Genomic DNA, 18326 nt, shown 5'->3' with positions numbered 1-18326 from the left:
AGATCTCCTCCAAATGAGATATGGCCAGTCTCTTCCTGTGAGAAGCAGCTGAGCTGCAGCTTACCCTGCACCATCCTTACCCTGAACTGAGTCCTGATGGTTTCCAAAGAGGTGCAGCACAGCATCACTGTGCAAGAGCAAGATTCACTGTCCCTGCAGCATGTGGGGAGGCAGCAAGACAGGAATAGGGAAAGCTGCCTACAAGGAGACACTGCTCTACAGATTAGGATCTGTAGAGCAAGTTCAATGGCTCCGTGTGAAAAATAGCGCTCAACATGAAACAACAACTGTTTTGTCAAGCCATTACTTTGAACAGAAATTGGAAATATTTTGGTTCTGGTCTGGCTCTGCCTGAAGTAAATTGTAAGTGGTTCTGTTTCAAGCTCAGCTCCAAGCCAAGGTGGGAGGAGGCAACAAGTTTTGAAGTCTCTTCAGTTTATATTTGATCTGATTCCTTTCATGAAGCAGCACTGTCCGATGATCACAGGAGGGAGGAAGACGAGCTTGTGATGGAAACAACTGTATCTGCCAGACTACAAAGTGGAGGCAACTTAACTGAAGAGGGACCACTGTCAGGGTAAGTCAGACTGAATCCTTGCTGGCAACCTTCCAAGACTGAGTTCATTCCTCACCCTGAATACTTGGGTATCAGGGCAGCATGAGCCACTCAGATGTTGTCCAGATGCTTTTGGGAAGGCTAGTCCTCTACTCTGCATCACTCTCCTTCTACAGGAAAGAAGGACAAAATCTGAAGGCTGAGCCACCGCATGGAAAAGATGGTACAGAGAGAAACAAAAGATGCATTGGCAGCCTCACAGGTAACACTGAGGGAAGCAGAACACATGGGTCCTCCTTGCTGACAGGACATGCCTGTGCACTCCTTACCCACCCAGAAATGCCACAGGCAAACGTTCTGAGCGTGTTGTGTGTACTGCATGCTAACAGGCCGCAGCCACTCTGCCTTCGTCAGGGGTCTGGAAAAGTCCTTGCCACCAGCTCCTACAGCCTTCAAAAGCTGGCATGAAGAGAGACTAAACACAGTTTCAGGTTTAGCTGCTAGTTATTTAAGAAACAGGCACGCACATACAAAAATCACACAACTTAGTTTGGTAGAGAAAATCTGATGGTGGGGGAGGTCAGACATACTCTGCGCTGCAGTGCTCAGATGGTTTTAGGATGGATTGCTTCTATATGGACTCTCTGGCATCAAGCCGCATACTTGCTTTTGCGAGGTGTTTCCTGTGGCAGACCTGCTATCCTTCTGCCTTCAACACCTCCTACCTTGGCCACATGAATCAGAAGAGGCTTCTTTTTAAGTTTCCTAACACTTTCTTCTCTGAAGTTTTCATCCCTGAAAACACAGCAGACTGCTAAACCTGAAAGCTTTTCTCTTAATGTGCAGGATCAACCTCACAGACTGTTCCCTCACCAGCACCAGCTGACCACCACAGGGCTGCAGGCACACACTTACTCGATCAGGCTCAGCCCCTTCCTGACAGGCAGGGCTCACATCACTACAGCAAAGCCAGCTGCTTGGGAGACACTGTTTGCCAGCGGCTGTTCCGCGGCACATGCTGAAGTGACCAGAGAACAGCACAAAGCTGTTTGCCCAAGCGTGGTGCAGCAGCCCCACCTTTCCCACTGCAGTGGAGTAGCTACTCATGCCAACAGGATGGGCCAGCCCCAGTTGCACCACGTCTGAATTCCCCCAAGCGCAGGCTCCCTGGCTTCACAGCACTTCCTCCCCACTGCTTCCCACCACCTCTCCTCCTTGCTAGGAACTTGCCTGCACAAGTCAGTGAGCCCCAGGCCCTGGGCTTGCCCTGTGCCATTCCTCTTCACCTCGGGTTCCCAGGGACAGAGACCCTCTTCCCCCAGCCACCCCGAGCTTCTCCTCTGTTCTCCTACCCGTGCATGACCTCACCTCTGCAGGCACTCCTCCCGCAGCTGGGTGCATTGCCACTCAAAGCCCTTCTGCCTCACTGGTCCCTTGAGCATCCCTCCCTTGCTAAGCTTCTCAGCCCAGATCTGCTCTCAGCTCCTCCTACTCAGATGACTCTTCCCTTCCCATCCCTCAAGTCAGTACCTGCTCTCTTTGTCTGCTGTTACACTGCTTTCCTATTAAAATCAAGCTCTCTGCCTCAGAAGTAACATCAACACACTGTAATGTCTCTGAATAATGAACTCCAGGTACTGCAGTAACAAGCCCCATGGAGATATCTGCAAAACACGTAATATAGCAGCTCAGTGAAAAGGAGCACTGTCTCCCAGAGCTGCAAATCTCATCAGGAGGCTCCAAGCTGCCCTTGAGGCTGCAGAGCAACTCCTCTCTCCTCTTTACTGCTGCTGCTAATCCCTGCTCCCACTTCCAGGTCATTAACTCTCTTCCCCACCCAGCTGCCTCTCCCAGTCTTTCTGGCCAGGAAGAGTAACTCTTTCTCATCCTCTCATTCAGTGCTGCCTGGGTCTCTGACTTTTTTTCTCCTCAAATAGCCATGCAGAAATTCTCTCCATTCATATCTTCATCACATTCCAGAGAGAATGAACTAAATCTTTTATTTCCCACTCCCTGCTGTTGTGTTTTCCTGCACTGATGCTGTCTTTTCCTGAGCAAACTGCCCCCACACACACACCCCCAAGCCAGGGGCTCAGCAAGCTCTGCTGGCTCTTCACATCAGGTAGCTTCACCCCAAAATGGGCATCTAAAAGAGCACTGCACTACCCCTGTACTAACGAGGGAACTCAAACACTTGCCTTCCCTTGTGGGAATGCATCTGCTTTTGAACATATCTGCCTTTCCAGATCAGCTCCACTAAAAACTCCTTTGCTGCAGAGAACAAAGCACTATGCTTAAGGGCTTCTGGACTGACTCCTACCCTCTTCATCTCCCTCCATGGAGATCCCCATAGGAGGTCCTCGTCCACTGCACTTGCTCATATCTGTCAAACCACAGCTGCTCTTCAACAAGCTTTACTCATTCCACCAGCCAGACAATGTGCCTGCAAAACAAGTCACAACTTTCTGGAACCAGGATAAACTAGGGCTGAGTCCTCCCCTGCTCACTGGAGCACGGTGTGAGAGAGGAAAGTGCATACTGGAAAAGGGCTGTCCAAATGCTGCTCTCCTGCAGTGAGCCCATTAAGCATCTATTGATATATGAAGAAAAAAGAAAATTCTCCTTGGCACACACAACTTTCACCCTAGAAAGGGCAACTCCATGGGGGAATTTAAAGGGCACAAAATCCTCACACAACAGCAGCAGAGGCATCCAAGCTAGGCTCAGCCCACCAACCCCACCAGGCAATACCACTCCTGGTGTTTCACCAGTCAAACCACCTCCTGTTTCTGACACAAGGAAGGAGTTTCGCTCCCAGCACGCATTACCCAATTCCTCACAGTCCCCCAGTGTGAAAGTCAAAATACCTTTCTGTGCTTCCTGAAGAGCAGGAAAATCGCATTCAAACTGGTATACATTTCTTAGCAAGCAAAAAGCTCTCTTCCATTCTGCAGCAGAGCAGTCCGGAGACAGGAAAGCACCAAGAGAGAACAAACTTCACTGCAAACTCAACAGGGAAAGGGAGAAGAGACTGTGGCAGTGCACACTGCAGAGGTGTTTCTTTTCTGCTTTGCTCTCTGTTCCTATGATCAAAGGAGACCCAGCCTTCCATCTTAAAGAAGGGCTGGATTTTGTTTGGAGTATGAGGAAGTGGCTGGGTGTATTTTGTGGGAGGGAAGGTTAGACGCATCACTTCCAAGTTTCTTCTGCACCCAGGCACAACCAGACATCACATGCCGTTTCAGGACACAGAAGGAAACTTGTAGCCTGCCCTATTCTTCCTCTCTCACCGCACAGTTTGTAACCAGGAGAGCAGCACCTCAGCCCATTGCTGATGTGGATGGCGACATCAGAGATTTTCTGCTTTGATGGCTATCCATCACCCTCGCATTAAAAGACCCAGGCTTTCCTTCCTCTTACCAGAGCTGGGAACTCAGCAGACAGAGTGCCGAATAAAAAAAAGGTAAGCCTGATCCCATGATGCCAAGGCAGGAGTTCTCTCACTTTCTTGGAGTCGGCAGACAGCTCTCCCAGCAAGCTGTTTTCAGCTGCATACACAAAATAAAATGGACAGAGGCCAAGACCAGGATGGGATATAAAATGAGGATCTACAGAACTGCTACCTGCTCCAAGACAAACTCAGCTTCTGATTCCTTGCTGGCCACACTGCAGGTTAGGCAAGAGTATGGCTTGGACCCTGAAACCCAGTAGCTAACAGTAGGGATATTTTCTGAGGGTCTGCAACACAGATCTAGGCTTTGAAGGAGACTCTAAAATGACCTTATTTTGACTACAACCATCCCACTGAACTATACAGATTTCTTCTTACTCTTCACTAGCCTTACGTGTCTCTCATTCCCAGTCCTTCCAATCACAAGCGTGATGTGTTCCAGACAAGACGTGAACATACAGGCTTCTACGGACATAGAAGTAGCACAGCTTGTTTGCCAAATTGCCATATTAAGAAAACAACCCAGCACACACATATGCATGCTTCCTTGGACATGTGTACCACGCTCTTCTAAGCCAAGTCTCAAAATCCACAACCACACTGTTCCAAGTGCTGGACAAACTCAAGTCTACCAGAAAAGTTCCAATTTACTCAATTTTTTACCGATTCTAAGCACAGCTTATCATATTACCACGTTCTGCTGAGGCGATTCTAACACATCTAGCTGGGCAACATCAAGATTGAGAGTGAAAAAGGCTCTGCACTGCTGGGAGTACAGACTGTGACTTCTTGTGAGTAATTTTGTTTTCAGCGACAAGGCTGTTATACCAAAGGAGAACCATTTAATCTCTAGCAGTTTACCTCTATTCTTTCAGCTGTCCTATCCGATCCTTCCTAATCTCACTCCCGCAGAAAATGACTCAGAAGAACAAATTTCTTTTGCATTGCTTCTCACTACTCTCTCACTCTGACACAAAGTGACAACAGAGTTTATCAAGCTTTGCTCTTGACAGGAGTGAGGAAGCTGCTCCCGTCTGTAAGGCTTCCTCCTCCTTGATAACCGTCGCTCTTCCCTCTCTACAGCCAACCTCACCGCGCTCTGCCCACCTCTGCAAGCAGCACTCGCCATCAGCTTCGAGCCAAATCTCTTCTTGCAGGGATGTAGGGTATGAGACTCACCCTGTCCTTCCACAGCCATCGTCATCCTTTGGGCCAACTTTCAAGGGGAACTAACTTCACCTTAACTTCAGTCTTTGCTACCACCTTCTCCCATTCCTTAAGACATTCCCGGTGCATACGTTACCTGACAGAGCGGCATGGAGCAGCTATAATGAAAGCTATTATTCCTCCTCAAAGATGAGTTGCACATGCACACTGCTGTATTCAAGATGAAAGCCTTACCTCTTCTGAATTCTCTGCCCCGCCATCCTTCCCACTACTGCTGCTGCCAGGCTTTGTGGTGCTTTTGGTAGACTTTGGAGACTCCTGTAACAATAAAAAACACATTCAGAGAAAATTTTACCTTGCGCCGAACATCAACATCTCTTTGCAGAGTTCAGCTGTGCGCTGCCACCTGCCCAGCCCACCTCCAGCCCTGCTTCGGGTGGCGACTCCCAGCCCCTTTCCCCTGGGAAGAGCACCCCCGAACTGCTCCCGTGGCAGCGGTGTGGCCCCGGCCGGGCACCTCCGGCTGCCAGAGCCCCGCGCCCACCGGACCCTGCCCCGGGGCACGGCCCCGCCACGGCCCCACCGGCGCTACGAGGTGCGGGGCGCCCACGGGCACGGGGCACGGCACGGCACGGCACGGCCGCACCGGGCGGCGGCAGAGGCGGGGCGCGGGCCCCCAGCCCGGCACCGTGCAGGGCGCGCACCGGGGCACCAGCCGCCTCGCAGCGGGACTGGGACGCGGGTGGGGCCATACCTCCCCGACCGGGGGCATGGCGGGGGGGGCTGGCCGTGCCCCGCCGCCCGGGCGACCTCCTGCTGCCCGCCGAGGGCGCGGGGCGGGGCAGGCCGCAGCCCCCGCTTCCCCCCGCCGGGCTTACGCGGGGACACCGGTACCGGCGGCCGCCGCTCACGCTGCCGCCCCCCCCGCCCCCTGCCCTGCCCTGCCCTGCCCTGCCGCCCGGTGCGCGCCACCGCCACCCTCCTGCACCAGCCGCCCCGCCCGCCCCGGGAGCGCGCCCCCGCCCCCTGCCGGCCGCAGCCCCGCGCGCGCCCCCGCCCGAGGGCCGCGCCGAGAGGGAAGGCCGCGGCGGGGAGGGAGGGCGGCGGGAACATGCGGCCGATCACCGGGCCGAAACACCGGGCAGAGCGGGGGCATCCCGGCACCGCCCGCCCGCCTGCCGCACCTTCTCCTTCTTCAGCTTGTAGGGCATGGTGAGCGCCGGGGCCCCAGCCGCTCCGCGCCCGCCGCCGCCGCCGCCTGCGCCCGGGCCCGGCCGCAGCGCCCCGCTCCCATTGGGCCAGCCGCGCCGGCCTGCCTAGCAACAGCCGGCGCCGCCGCCGCGCGGCGCTGACGCGGGGCAGCAGATTTTTCTCATTGGCCGAAGCGTGCACTAGCTCCTGGCACGCCCCCTGGAGGCGGGGCGGGGCTGCGGGCGAGCGGCTCTTCCGGGGCAGCGGCAGCGGCTCCGGCTCCGGCCACGGGGCGTCGGGGTCCCCCGTAGGGCAGCGTGTCTAGGCGCGTGCGAGGGGGCCGGCTCCCCGCGGGAGCCCCGGCTGCGGCAGGCGCCCGGCCTTGGCGGAGGAGGCGCCGAGTAGCTGCCCGGGGCTCTGCTGCGTGCACATGCCTTCCGGAGGGGAGGGAGTAAATTGGGGGGGGTGTCCTTCTTCTGCCGTGTACTGCGCAGCTCTGCTCAGCATCGCTGGCGGGGGGGAGACCCGAACAGCCTGAGCTGGCCCCAGGGCTGCACCCCACCTCTGTGCGGCAGGCGCTTGTTGGTGTGCTGAGGCACGGCTTTGGAGGGGGGCTGTTGATGGAAATAATGGGGTCCGTGGGTGGATGCAAGGGCAGGTGGAAGTGTGGGTGTGTGGAAGCACTGCCCCGGCAGGGCCCCCGCTAGGAATGGGGCTACTCCTGGACTGTGGGTCCCAGGACACTTCCCTGCTCACGTTGGGCAGCTCGGACAACTTGTTGGCAGGTGGCCTGCATCCTCAGGAGGAGGGCAGCTTCCAGGAGCCTGCAGGCATTGCCTTCAAGCTGATGTTCAGCGTGGGGAAAGCATCCAGTGGTCAGCAAGCTGCCCTCGAGTTCATGGACCTGAACTGAGCAGGACCTGCTGGCAAATGGCCACCTCCTTAGGGCCTGTGATGTCTCTAGAGGGTCTAAGGTCAGTCCAAAACGTTTGCCAGCATGCTTAGGAGTGGCTGCTGGCCTGTTGCAAGCAGCACAAGAGCTCCTGTTCATTTTAGTCAAGCCAGCAAAAAGGGTCGCTGACTTGGAGCAGGTGAAGCACACATCACATTGTGTGCAGTGGGCTTGTTACTGGGAAACCTGTGCTGAGCCCTCAGCCCTGCGCAGCCACTCTGACAGGGTGTGCTCTCAGATGGGATGTGGTGCATCAATGGGGACAAAGGGGGGCACCGGGCTGTGTCACAGGTCCTTCAGCAGGAGCGTGCTCTTTTCAAAGTCATCAGGTGAACAATCCTTACGTGGGACGTGAGGGGTGGGGTGGGGAATTTCCCTGAGGCTATTATAAAAGGTCAGTCCAACAGCTTATTGTCAGCATGCTGATCATCATTGGCTTGACAGCCATTGGCTCCCCAGGAGCAAAGTGAGGCTCTCTGTTGCTGTTGTCTCTCTCCTGTGTCATGCACGAGTGACCCAAACCAGAGCACCGGCATAACCATCTGGGTGCTTGTGAGCAGGGCAGTGCACCAGTGTGAGCAGGTAGAAGCTGCTTGCTTGAAGAGTTTGTGCCTATCACCATTCCCTCTCCTAAACTGTCACATTGAGTTCTGGACTGGCTTTCTTTGCAGTTCCTCTGGTTGACTACTCCTGGAGGAGCTCAGCTTCACCAAGATGCTGTTTGGCCCCTGAATTCGTCCCAGTGCCATGGTGGTGTCTGGGCCTAGTTTTCCTGTACCTGCCAGCACAGGAATTGCATCCAGCTGCCCAGCAGCTGCCTTTTCCAGCAGGAACCCTGTGTGCCCAGTGCAAGCACACAAGCAAGTGAGATCTGCCCTGTACCAGTCTCAATTTCCAGCCCAGTCTTGATTGTGAAGGGTGTGCTTGCCCAGAGCAAGGGGTGCTGCAAAGAGCAAAGCTGTAGTTTTCCAAGCTTGCTGAAGAGCCCCGAAAGCGGTTTCACCAGAAAGCTCTTTCCTGCTGCCTGCGCCCAGGACACCTCAGGGTCCAGCCCCTGAAGTAAACCCCGAGTGAGCTCTGCACCCCCCTGGCTGCGGCTGCTGGCAGCGCTCCCCCCGTACCCAAAGCTGGGGATGCCCTCCCAGCTGCCACCTCCACGGCAGCAGGTGCATGACAAGTGGAAGGACTATGATGGCTCCAGGGCGTGGGGTCCTCAGCCCAGGGTGGGCAGTGAGAGGGCTTGACTGTTGTCCCCTCTCACTCCCTGGGCAGCACAGATTTGGGACCTCAGCTCTTCTGCTGCTGCTTCAAGGAATCTTCTAAACCAGCTCAGATATTTGACCTTCCAGCTGGGAGGCTGGGTCTTTGCTGTGGCTATTGGTGGTTCTGGGGGGCTCAGAGGGCTTTCTCGGAAACGACTGGCCAGCTACTGCTGCAAAGCTGCAGGAGAGCAGGGAGCCGGTCTGTGCCCCAAAGCCATCCTGGCTGCCCTCCTTGTCACTCCACCTCTGTGGGTCATCGCTGGGTGGGTGGCTGGCTGCTACCAGCCCTTGCCAGGCCTTGGCATGAGCTGCGCCAGGAGCTGAGCCCTGAGCAGGAGCGGAGGGAACAGCCAGAGTGTGAAGGGTGCTGAGGGTCAGGAGGGGCACGGAGGTCTGGGGGCGTCTGGTTTTAGCTGGAGTCCCCCCAGCCTTGCTTGACGTCCCTTAAGCCGTGCTGCCCACAAGCACGGTAGAGGCGCTCCCTGACCCGAGACCGTCCTGGTGCTGGGGAAGGTGGGCTCCCAGCTGCGGCCGCTGCTGGCTCACGGTGCCTGCTGGGAGCTGCGTGAGGCTGCAGCTCCCCCGCTATGGCACAAGGTGGCCATCAAGGTCATCTGCAAAGGGAAGGCTCTGGAGGAGGACCTCAGGAAGCTCCTGGCTCATCAGATGCAGGCAGGGCAAGCAGAGGCCAGCCGACGCGGGGGGTGGGGGGATGGGGGCTGAGCATCATTAGATGCTGCGGGGCAAGGGGGGGCATCGGAGGGCTAAGGGGGGTAGGGGGAGCACCCTTTGGGGAGCTTCACGGGCAGCAGTGCTACTGGGAGGCTCAACGAGGTAGGGGCGTTGGAGGGGTTGAAGGGGCAAGGAGTGGCTGGGGGAGTCCGTGGGGTAAGGGAGGCACCGGGGGGGAGACGGTCAGGGATTCAGAGGGGCAGGGAGCTATTTGCTGTGGGAGGTCCAGGGGGATGGCAGCTGTGGTGGGCGCTTTGTGGGGAGCTGCCACGGGCTAGGGTAGCATTGATAGGCAAAAGGAGGGGGGGTGCAGGAGGTGCAAGGCAAAGGGGGGCCGGAGGGGGGCAGGCCTGTCCCAGTCAAGCCCCGGCTACCTACAGGTCCTGAAGGGCGTGTGCCAAAGCATCCCATCACGCTGTACCAAGGCATGGAGACGAGGATGGGCTTCTACCCCCTCATAGAGCTGGTCCCCTCGGGAAGCGTCCCGGAGCGGGTGCAGAGCCTGGGGCCCTGCTCCCAAGGCCAGGCAGGGCTCTGGTTCTCCCAGCTGCTCCCCACTCTGGCCTACCTGCGCAGCAAGGGCCATCATACACCGGTGGGTGAGCATGGGGGCCAGGGGGCAGCTCGGGGGTCACTGGAGCGGTATTAGGGGGCATTGAGTGCAGGAGGGTAGGAGAGCAGATGAGGTTCAGGGGAATGGAGGGAAGCTTTGGGGGATGCACCTAGGAAGCATTAAGGAGGAGCTAGGGCCATGAGAGGGCATGGGGAGCTTTGAGGGCCATGGGGAGAGTGCTGGGGGGAAGGTAGGGGCAGCTGGGGGTCGTCAGGGGAGAGCTGGTGGGGGCAGTGGAGGAGGTAGGGGGCACTGAGGAATGTTGGGGGCAGCTGGGCCACCAGGGGCCAGGGATGCTGCAGTGGGAGTGGGCAGTGGTTTCCCAGACAATGGGCTTCCCCCAGGCCCCACCCTGACCTCCGTGGCCTCCCAGGACATGATCCTGCACCTGCTGTGCCCAGCCTACCAGTGCCTCTCTGCTCTGGACCCACTGGGTTTCTTAGTTCCTGCCCCTGGGGCACCTGCCCTCAGGCACCTAGGCTGACACTCGGCACCCATGTGCAGTTTTGGCGCTCTCTCGACTTCAGGGGGCCGCTAATAAAAGCCTTGAATGCTGTTTTGTCTCCCTTTTCCCTGGTGGAGCTCCCATCATGGACAGACGCTGCAAGGGACCTCCCTCAACCCATGGTGGCATCACCCCCGAGCCCACAAAGCAGCCTCCCCATCTGAGGACATGTCTCCGTACAAGCCTCTCTGTGACCACAGGAGCTGCCAGACCCCAGCAACCTGGAGGTTCCCACCATGAGCAGAGCCACCCCCAGCCTCCCAGGACCATTTCTCCAGTTCATTTGCCATCTTTGTGGCCCTCTGCAGCACTTGCTCCAGTTTGTCTGTCTCTCTTTTACTAGGTGGCCCAGAACTGGTCATGGTGCTCTGGTGGTGGCCTCACCAGGGCTGAGGAGAGGGTAAGGACCACCTCCCTCCACCCACTGGCAGCACTCCCCCTAACACAGCCCAGGAGGCTTTTGGCCTTTGTTGCCCCAAGGGTGCACTGCTGCTTTATGCCCAGCTTGGTGTTCACCAGACTTCCAGGGCTTTCTCTGCCAAGTTGCTTTGCAGCTGGTCAGTCAGAGTCCAGCATATACTGTATCTCGTTGCTTCAGCATTATCTCCCCTTCATAAAGCCATGCTGATCTACTACTGATGGCCACCTTGTCTTCCATGTGTTTGGAAATGGTTTACAGGATTACTTGCTCCATAGCCTTCCCAGGAACAAGGTGAGGCTGGCCAGCCTGTAGTTCCCTCATGCTCTTATTTGCTGCCCTTGAAGACCACAGTGACACTTGCTTTCTGCCAGTCCCCAGGAACGTCTCCCCATCACCATGGCTGTAATTGCACAGGTGATGGAAAGTGGCCTCGGAAGGACTTCAAGCCAGCTTCTTCAGCACTCTGGGGGCATCCCATCTGCTCCCAGGAACTTGTGTCTGTCCTGTTTGTTTAAATGTTCCTCAAACCAGTTCTCCCTTTCCAAGGGGAACTCTTCCTCACACCAGGCAATCCCTTCTAGCCTCAGGGGCCTGTGCTTCCTGAAGGCAGAAAAGGCCAGAAAGTTTTGAGCCCATGGCTGGCTGGTTGTCATACCTCCAGCATGTACTGCTACCTGAGGTTTACCTTCCCCATGTGCAGGACTTTGCATATCCCTTTGTTGATCTTCATGAGGGTCATTGCTCCAGCCTGGTCAGTCACCTCTGAACAGCAGCCCAACCTTCTGGTGTATCAGCTGCTCGTCCTGGTTTTTGATCATTTGCATATTCACTGAGGGTGCACTCTGATCCATCATCCAGGTCATTAATGAAGAGGAGAAAGAGTACTGGCCCCTGGAGCAGGTTGCCCAGAGAAGCTGTGGATGCCCCATCACTGGAAGTGTTTGAAGTCAGTTTGGACATGGCTTAGAATGACTGGATCGAGTGAAAGATGTCCCTGCCCATGGAAAAGAGGTTGGACTAGATGATCTTTAACGTCCTTCCCAACCCAAACCACTCTATGAGTCTATGATTCTGCACAGACTCTTGAATTCCTGGAGATCTGCAGCATCTGGAGGAAGTTCATGGGAAAACTGAGGTGAGAAAAAAGGGTTTAAATGACATCCCTGCACCTCATGACCATTTGTCACTGGCATGCAATATGGTCAGCATGGAGAAAACTGGAGAGATGCCTTTTGGACACTTTCAGACACACTGGTGAAGAACCACCTAGGCAGGCACGTGAGTAGCAATGCTTCTCAGATGCTTTACTTGGTAATTGACAACTCTGTAACCTAAAAACTCATTTCAACACGGGCCTTTCAGAAACTGGCTTAGCTACAGCCAAGGATGGATCAGTGGTGGAGTGGTGGAAGCACTGTAGCTTTGCTGTAGAGTCTCGCATAGCAGACTGGAGCACTGGCACACACTGAAGCTGTTCAGCTCTGCTGGCTTTGGTCAGCTCTGTGTCTACTGTCAACTAGGAAAACTAGCAGGTAGCAGGCAGGGGGTTGTGCTGACTTGGGAACATCAGCAAGCAACACTTCTCTGAGTCGTTAGGAGCATTGTGTGACAGACCTTTCCAAAGCTGGCTCTACCCTTAGTCACCTGGATTTTCCTGCCTTTGGGAAGTCAGCATGGAAGGATGGCAACACAGTCCCCTCCATCTGGACTCTCCATAATTTCCTCTGTGTGGCCCAGCTTGTGGACAGCTGGGTAAGCAGAATGAAGAAGCCCATGCTGGAAAGACAGCAGCTGGAGGAGTGCTCAACCCACTGGAGCCCTGTGCTGCCCATCGAGCACAAAACATATGCCACCAATTTGAGCTATAGAATCTGTGCCATGGCTGGTAGCCAGGGAGAGCTTGCAGCATCAGGTTTCCCTCCTCAGGTCAGAGAGGAGCAGTTTGAGGAACAGAAAGCTGTGAGCAGCTGTCCTCCTAGCAGGCCTCTCTGCACTTCCAGAGGTACTGCTGCCTTCCTCAGCAGGGCACAGTTTTCTTCTGCTCTACCCTGAGTCACCTCTCCTTGACTTTTTCCCCCCTTTCAAGCACCTCCTCAAAGGATATTGCATTGAATATCCTTGTGCTCTGCAGAGACTTATCGCACAGTGTTTTCCTAACCAGTACTTTCTCCTGGCCTTTTGGGGCTCCTTCAGTGTCTCCTGCTCTGGATTCTGTCCTTTGGGGAGATTTGGCTGAGCTCATCCACAGCTAAACACAGCTCTCATCCCTTCTCTTGATAATGTTACTTACAACCTGTGCTCACTAGCTGTCCTGTGCTTTCCAGCTACCTTCCTTGTCTCCCAGCCAGGCAGGTGAGTTCAGGTGCAGCTGCCTCTGGAGAATACAGGGTGGGGAGGAGACTGCCATTGCTGCAGTCCAGTGGGCTGTGTCCTTGCCCCATGGCCTGTCTCCAGACCTCTTCCAGATGATTCCAGACATACAGAAACCCTATGGAACATGTTCTTGTCCACAGGGATAGTTTCTACTACTGCTCTACCATAATCTTTGTTCATGCCTTGAGCTAAGAAATCTGAAATTCTTTCCCAACCTTTGACCAGATTTTCCTGTTTTTCCTGTACATGCTGTCTTTGTAGAACCACACTGAGTTACTGGCTCCTAAGAAATCCTGTGGTAGCGCATTCCCTAAGCTGTTTTGCATTGTGCAGATGAAGTATTTGGTGACCACAGATGGCAGAATTTCACCCTGGTTTGCCTATAACACCAGCAGAAGTATAGTTTGTAGTGGAGCCTTGCCTCAGTAAACTTGTATCAAGTCCACCAGAATTCAACCAGGCATTTAGGGTTAATCTGGAATTCAGAAAGGATATTGTACATTGATTTCTGTGAGCAGGCAAATTTCTGAGGCAGCAGTCATCTCTTTCAATAGGTAGGAAGGACAAGTACTGATCCCAAATGGGAGAACCTCTTCTATATTCTATAAATAATGTAGAATAGCGGAACAGAGGACATTACACTAAAAAACCCATAATGTGATTTCTGAATCTTAAAAATCTGATATGATGGGAAAGACCAAACAAGCACGTGTTTATACTCGTACATAGCTAAGGAAGAAAATTTTTTAGAAATGCTGAGAATAGCTTAAGGTTGCCACAAGAAAATACTTGCTTGTCTTCTTTCTAGCACAGAGGAAAAGCCAGCTGTTATTAAGACCCATGCCACAAAGACAGACTTTCAAGTAATTTCCTTAGTAGTCCTTCTCAGTAATAAACTTCACCTGGAGACATCTCAGAGGATTTATGATGCTCAAGTCCATTCTCCTTGTTTCAAAGCCAGTTGGGCAACTTGCAATTCTCTCCTCTCAGGACTGCACTGTCACTCCCAAGCAGCCTGGCCCCATACAGCCTTTACAAAGCCTGCTTTTGGAGTGACCACCACTCATGTTGTCACCAGACAAAGCTCCTAACACATGGCTAACAGTCCCCAGTTGCAGCATTCAGTCTTCCCAATGAGATGGAACCGAAACAAAATCAGAGGGACAAGAACACTCTCCTTTGGTGTTCAAAGCATACAAAAGAACAACCAGTCTTTCCAAAAGCCTGGATGAAAATTTTAGCAATTATGATCTGGTTGAGCAAAATCTCTCAAAGGTCTCAAGTGTTAGGAGAAGCTTCCAGAAACACGACAAAGCACATATCAGCACATTACACAGTACTTTCTGCTAGCTATCCATAACTACTGAGTTAGTTGAAGCCTGTATTTTAACAATTGCTTCTCGTTTTTGGTCCACTGCCTTGTCTTTGCTCCTGGGATTAATGTGTGTATTTCTTCTGACTCTCCATGTTCCATCAAGTATAGGAACAGTCAGCAGCAAGTCGGAAGAAATGGATGTAAGACACTTGAGGTCACTTGCCCAAAGAGCCACTTTCTAGAAGCTGCTTCTTTACGGGAACACACAAGGTACCCCCATAGATAATACAGCAGCAGCAGTGGCAATGCGAGACAGAGCACATGAGCATGGCTGTTTTCTGCAGTGCTGCCCTGCTCCCCAATGGCACGAACAGAACAGTCACCCGCTATTGCTGATACTGGAGGGGATGTTTTATTTGTTCTTTATTCACCACCACTTGTTTCCAGCACAGAATCCCGATACTGCTAGGGAAGCTCTGTAGCAGGTTAGCCTTGCCTATGTGTGTCTGCAGAGATCAGCAGATGAGGATTTGCTTTCCAAAGTGGTATTGTATCCTCCCCAGAAGGGTACAGAGTAAATGGGAGGGGGGCAATCACATCAGAATCTTTGGTATGGCTGCCTTCTGCTTCAGAGGAAGTTTTGGAAAACAAAATGGTGGAAGGTGATGACCTCTGACCACTTGGGGACCAAGGCTGTGACCATTTGTGTCATCCACTGTTATTCCTGTCTCTACTGTTGAGTCTAACAGTCAGGTCTACTGCTGGTTTTGCCTCTCAGCATCCTTGTATCAGCTATGCTGTTTCTCCACGCTCAGGCACATGCTGTGGCTTGTGGCCTCTAGCCCTGCGCAGGGTTTCACAGCCCCTCCAGGCCCATGCAGGCCAGGTGATGTTCTTTCATTTGCAGCCACCCTGCTTTCCCGTGTCCCACTGGCTTTTCACGAAGAAGCAGCTTAATGATGCCAGGCTTAACCCCCACTGCCCCTTGGGCAGCACCTCAGCAAGCCAGGTGTCCATTCCAGGTACAAGGGGTTTCCAGTCACCCGCAGGCGCACCAGCACAGCACCTCACCCCTCACCACAGGGCTTCATGCCCCGCTGCACCCCCGGGCTCCCAAAACCGGCAGGGCCCTCTGCGCACAGCACCGCTCCCGCCACGGCCGGCGCGGAGGGGCACCCAGCGCCTGGGGCCGGGCACCCCACACCCGGCCTCCCGCCCACCGACGGCCCGCCTCCGCGCCGCCAGCAAAATGGCTTTTGCCCCCAGTAAAGATGGCGCTGCGCTGCCTCTGAAGTGCTGGCAAGCGGCGCCCTCACAGAGAGTGCGCGGCGGGGGTGGGGACTGGCAGGGCAGGGCAGGGCAGGGCAGGGCGGGGCGGGGCGCGGCGGGGGTGGGGACTGGCGGGGCAGGGCGGGGCGCGGCGCGGCGGGGGTGGGGACTGGCAGGGCAGGGCGGGGCGCGGCGCGGCGGGGGTGGGGACTGGCAGGGCAGGGCGGGGCGCGGCGCGGCGGGGGTGGGGATTGGCAGGGCAGGGCGGGGCGCGGCGCGGCGCGGCGGGTGCGAGCGGCGGCTGTACGCGGCGCCGCTCCTGCTGTCTCCGCCGCCCCGGCATGAGGAAGCGCAACGAGTCGGTCACGGTGGAGCATGAGCGCGCCGCCGCCGCGCCCGCGCCCCTCGACAAGGGCTGCAGCCTGAGGCACAGCCTCCGCTTGGCCGCCGCCGACACGGGCATGAAGCGACCGCTGGGCAGGTGAGCGCCGCCGCTGTGGCGTCGTCCCCGCGCCGGGCTTTGTTACCCGCCACCCTGCGCTGGGGGGGGCCCCCCCGCCTCCGCGGGGCCCGCGGCCGCAGCACCGGCCCCCCGCTGCCCGGCGGGGCCCGGCCGGCGAGTGCGGCCTGGGGCGCCGCCCCGGCGCGGGCAGGACGGGGGGCTGTGGCCGGCGGGGCCAGGGAGCGGGCCTGTCCCCCCGGCCCGGCCGCGGGCAGGCCTGTGGCGCTTGGGGCCGGTGCCCACCTCGGTTGCGCTTCCCTGGCCTGGATGTGCGGGGGGCGCAGGCGCCGGCCCCTGGGGCCTTTGGAGCTCCCTGGACGAGCAGCTCGCCAGGAGCTGGTGTGCCAGCGGGGCCTGCAGGGCCGGTGAGGGCCGCGAGGGTTTGATTTTCATACCTCAGCGTTGCTTCGCCCAGCCCCTTTGGCTACAGGCAGCCGTTCGCCCGGAAAAAACGGCTAATGCAGAATCCCCTCCCGGCAGAGGGTGCGTGGGGGGGGGCAGGGACCGGCAGGTAGGATGCTGTGTCCCTTTTTTTCCTCATTTTTTTTTATTTTTTGAAGTAGCCGGTCCCTGTCAAAGTGATCTCTCCCCTAGAAATGTATTAGATTTAGGTGCTGGTAGGAGAAGCTTATATGCACGGCGCCACTGGAAAGAGTTTAGCTTTTTGATAGCCGTGTTAACGTTTTAAACACTTTGTACATATTTATGCTGAAAAAAAGTGTTCTTTTATACAAAAAATATCTGTAACAATAGAAGGTGCTTATAAGCTGGAACCTTTGTGCAAGATCTTTCAGGGGATGCCATATACAACACAGATCTACTCTCAGCTGCGGAAGGCTAGGGGGGAAGAGACGCAGCCTTTCAGTTTCATCCACACAGTAGTGTTTTTCTTTGTGTTTTGGAAGTGTGAAGAATATTTAATGATCAAAAAACTGTGGTTTGAGTAACTGAAGCCGAATTGCTGTACTTCAAGAATACAGCAGCCTCCTTTTAAAGAGGAAAAAAAAAAGGCAGTTATCAGTGGATTTCTAGAAGATGAGCCAATGTGGCTGTTTCTGTGGTAAATTTTCTGAGAATTGTTCTGTTATCACAGACAAGATCAACATTTGAAAATAACTTTTCCCTGTTTGTGACATGGATTTTTGTCATGCTCAGAGACAGAGGCTTTAAAATGTTATTTCTCTTATTGGGTAATAGCTACTCAGTTTTATGCCCTGGAGGTAAACTTTTGGGATGTTGTCAGTGCTCTGTTCATGTTATGACAAGGTTTTGGTAATTGGAGATGGCGCTGGGTTGATCTCTCCACTTCAATGACTGTGCAATAGATCAGACTGTCAGTGTTATGCTTTTACACCGTTTAAAAATTCAGTATATATATTCCATTTGTCCGAGTGGATAACTTATAAGACCAGTGGTAATCAAATGGTGGCTTATGAACTTCTTCAGCATTATGAATGACATTCAAGTACTTCTTACTGAAGTGGAAAAGATCCTTCAGTGATGAGCTTTGAGCCAGCCCTAAGAGTACTTGGTGCAGGCTGCTGGCTTGATTTGGCAGTCAGGTACTTCCTGGAAATGAGACAGCACTGCTGTTAGATACAGAGTGTCATAAAGGCTGAGCTAAAAGCAGGGAGAATAGGTCCCATCTGTGGAAAGTTTTCTTGTATTTATTCCTCTATTTGCACATGTAAAAATGGTCAGCAGGCACATTTTCCTCAGTTTTCTCCATGTTGAGCCTTTGAAGCCAGTTTCAGAAATCCCTAAAGTCCTACATATATTTTGGGTGGGGATATCATTCTCCCCCTCCTCCCCCCCCCCCCCCCCCCCCCCCTTTTTTTTTTCTCTTTTTGCATCAAGTACTGTATTCCATACAACAGTGTTTCTCAAACTCCTGCCACTGTAGGAAAGCCTTATTTGCTTAGAACTTGCTTTGCCTTTTCCACATCTCAAGACATTTTTAAAAATGTTCTGTGCAGTGTTGCCAAAATGGTGTGTGTGTGTAACTAAGTGCAAAGTG

The 18326-nt window shown here is 54.7% G+C and overlaps 2 protein-coding genes across 5 annotated transcripts in view; one reads left to right on the top strand and one right to left on the bottom strand.

The window, feature by feature from the left end:
- PPP2R5D (protein phosphatase 2 regulatory subunit B'delta) overlaps positions 1-6495 on the bottom strand; it is a 30936-nt gene extending 24441 nt beyond the window's left edge. The window contains exons 1-2 of one of the 2 annotated variants that reach the window (XM_055816696.1): positions 6359-6495; positions 5409-5492 (exon numbers count right to left, since the gene is read on the bottom strand). In XM_055816696.1, coding sequence (XP_055672671.1) covers positions 5409-5492; positions 6359-6385 — 111 coding nt within the window. In that variant the 5' untranslated portion in view covers positions 6386-6495. Of the gene's footprint in view, positions 1-5408; positions 5493-5928; positions 6100-6358 lie in introns of those variants that run through there. The other variant, XM_055816697.1, reaches the window with a different exon arrangement.
- A 5211-nt stretch (positions 6496-11706) lies between these two features.
- The window catches only part of ABHD12 (abhydrolase domain containing 12, lysophospholipase), a 47441-nt gene continuing 40821 nt past the window's right edge, over positions 11707-18326 (top strand). The window contains exons 1-2 of one of the 3 annotated variants that reach the window (XM_027794091.2): positions 12014-12128; positions 14702-14808. In XM_027794091.2, coding sequence (XP_027649892.1) covers positions 12042-12128; positions 14702-14808 — 194 coding nt within the window. In that variant the 5' untranslated portion in view covers positions 12014-12041. Of the gene's footprint in view, positions 11986-12013; positions 12129-14701; positions 14809-16062; positions 16289-18326 lie in introns of those variants that run through there. The other 2 variants (XM_027794093.2, XM_055815934.1) reach the window with 2 other exon arrangements.

The sequence above is a fragment of the Falco peregrinus genome, chromosome 11 (genome assembly GCF_023634155.1).
Source record: "Falco peregrinus isolate bFalPer1 chromosome 11, bFalPer1.pri, whole genome shotgun sequence".
NCBI classification, from domain to species: Eukaryota; Metazoa; Chordata; class Aves; order Falconiformes; family Falconidae; genus Falco; species Falco peregrinus.
Note: the sequence above shows the minus strand (reverse complement) of the source record. Positions and strands in the feature narration are given on the sequence as shown.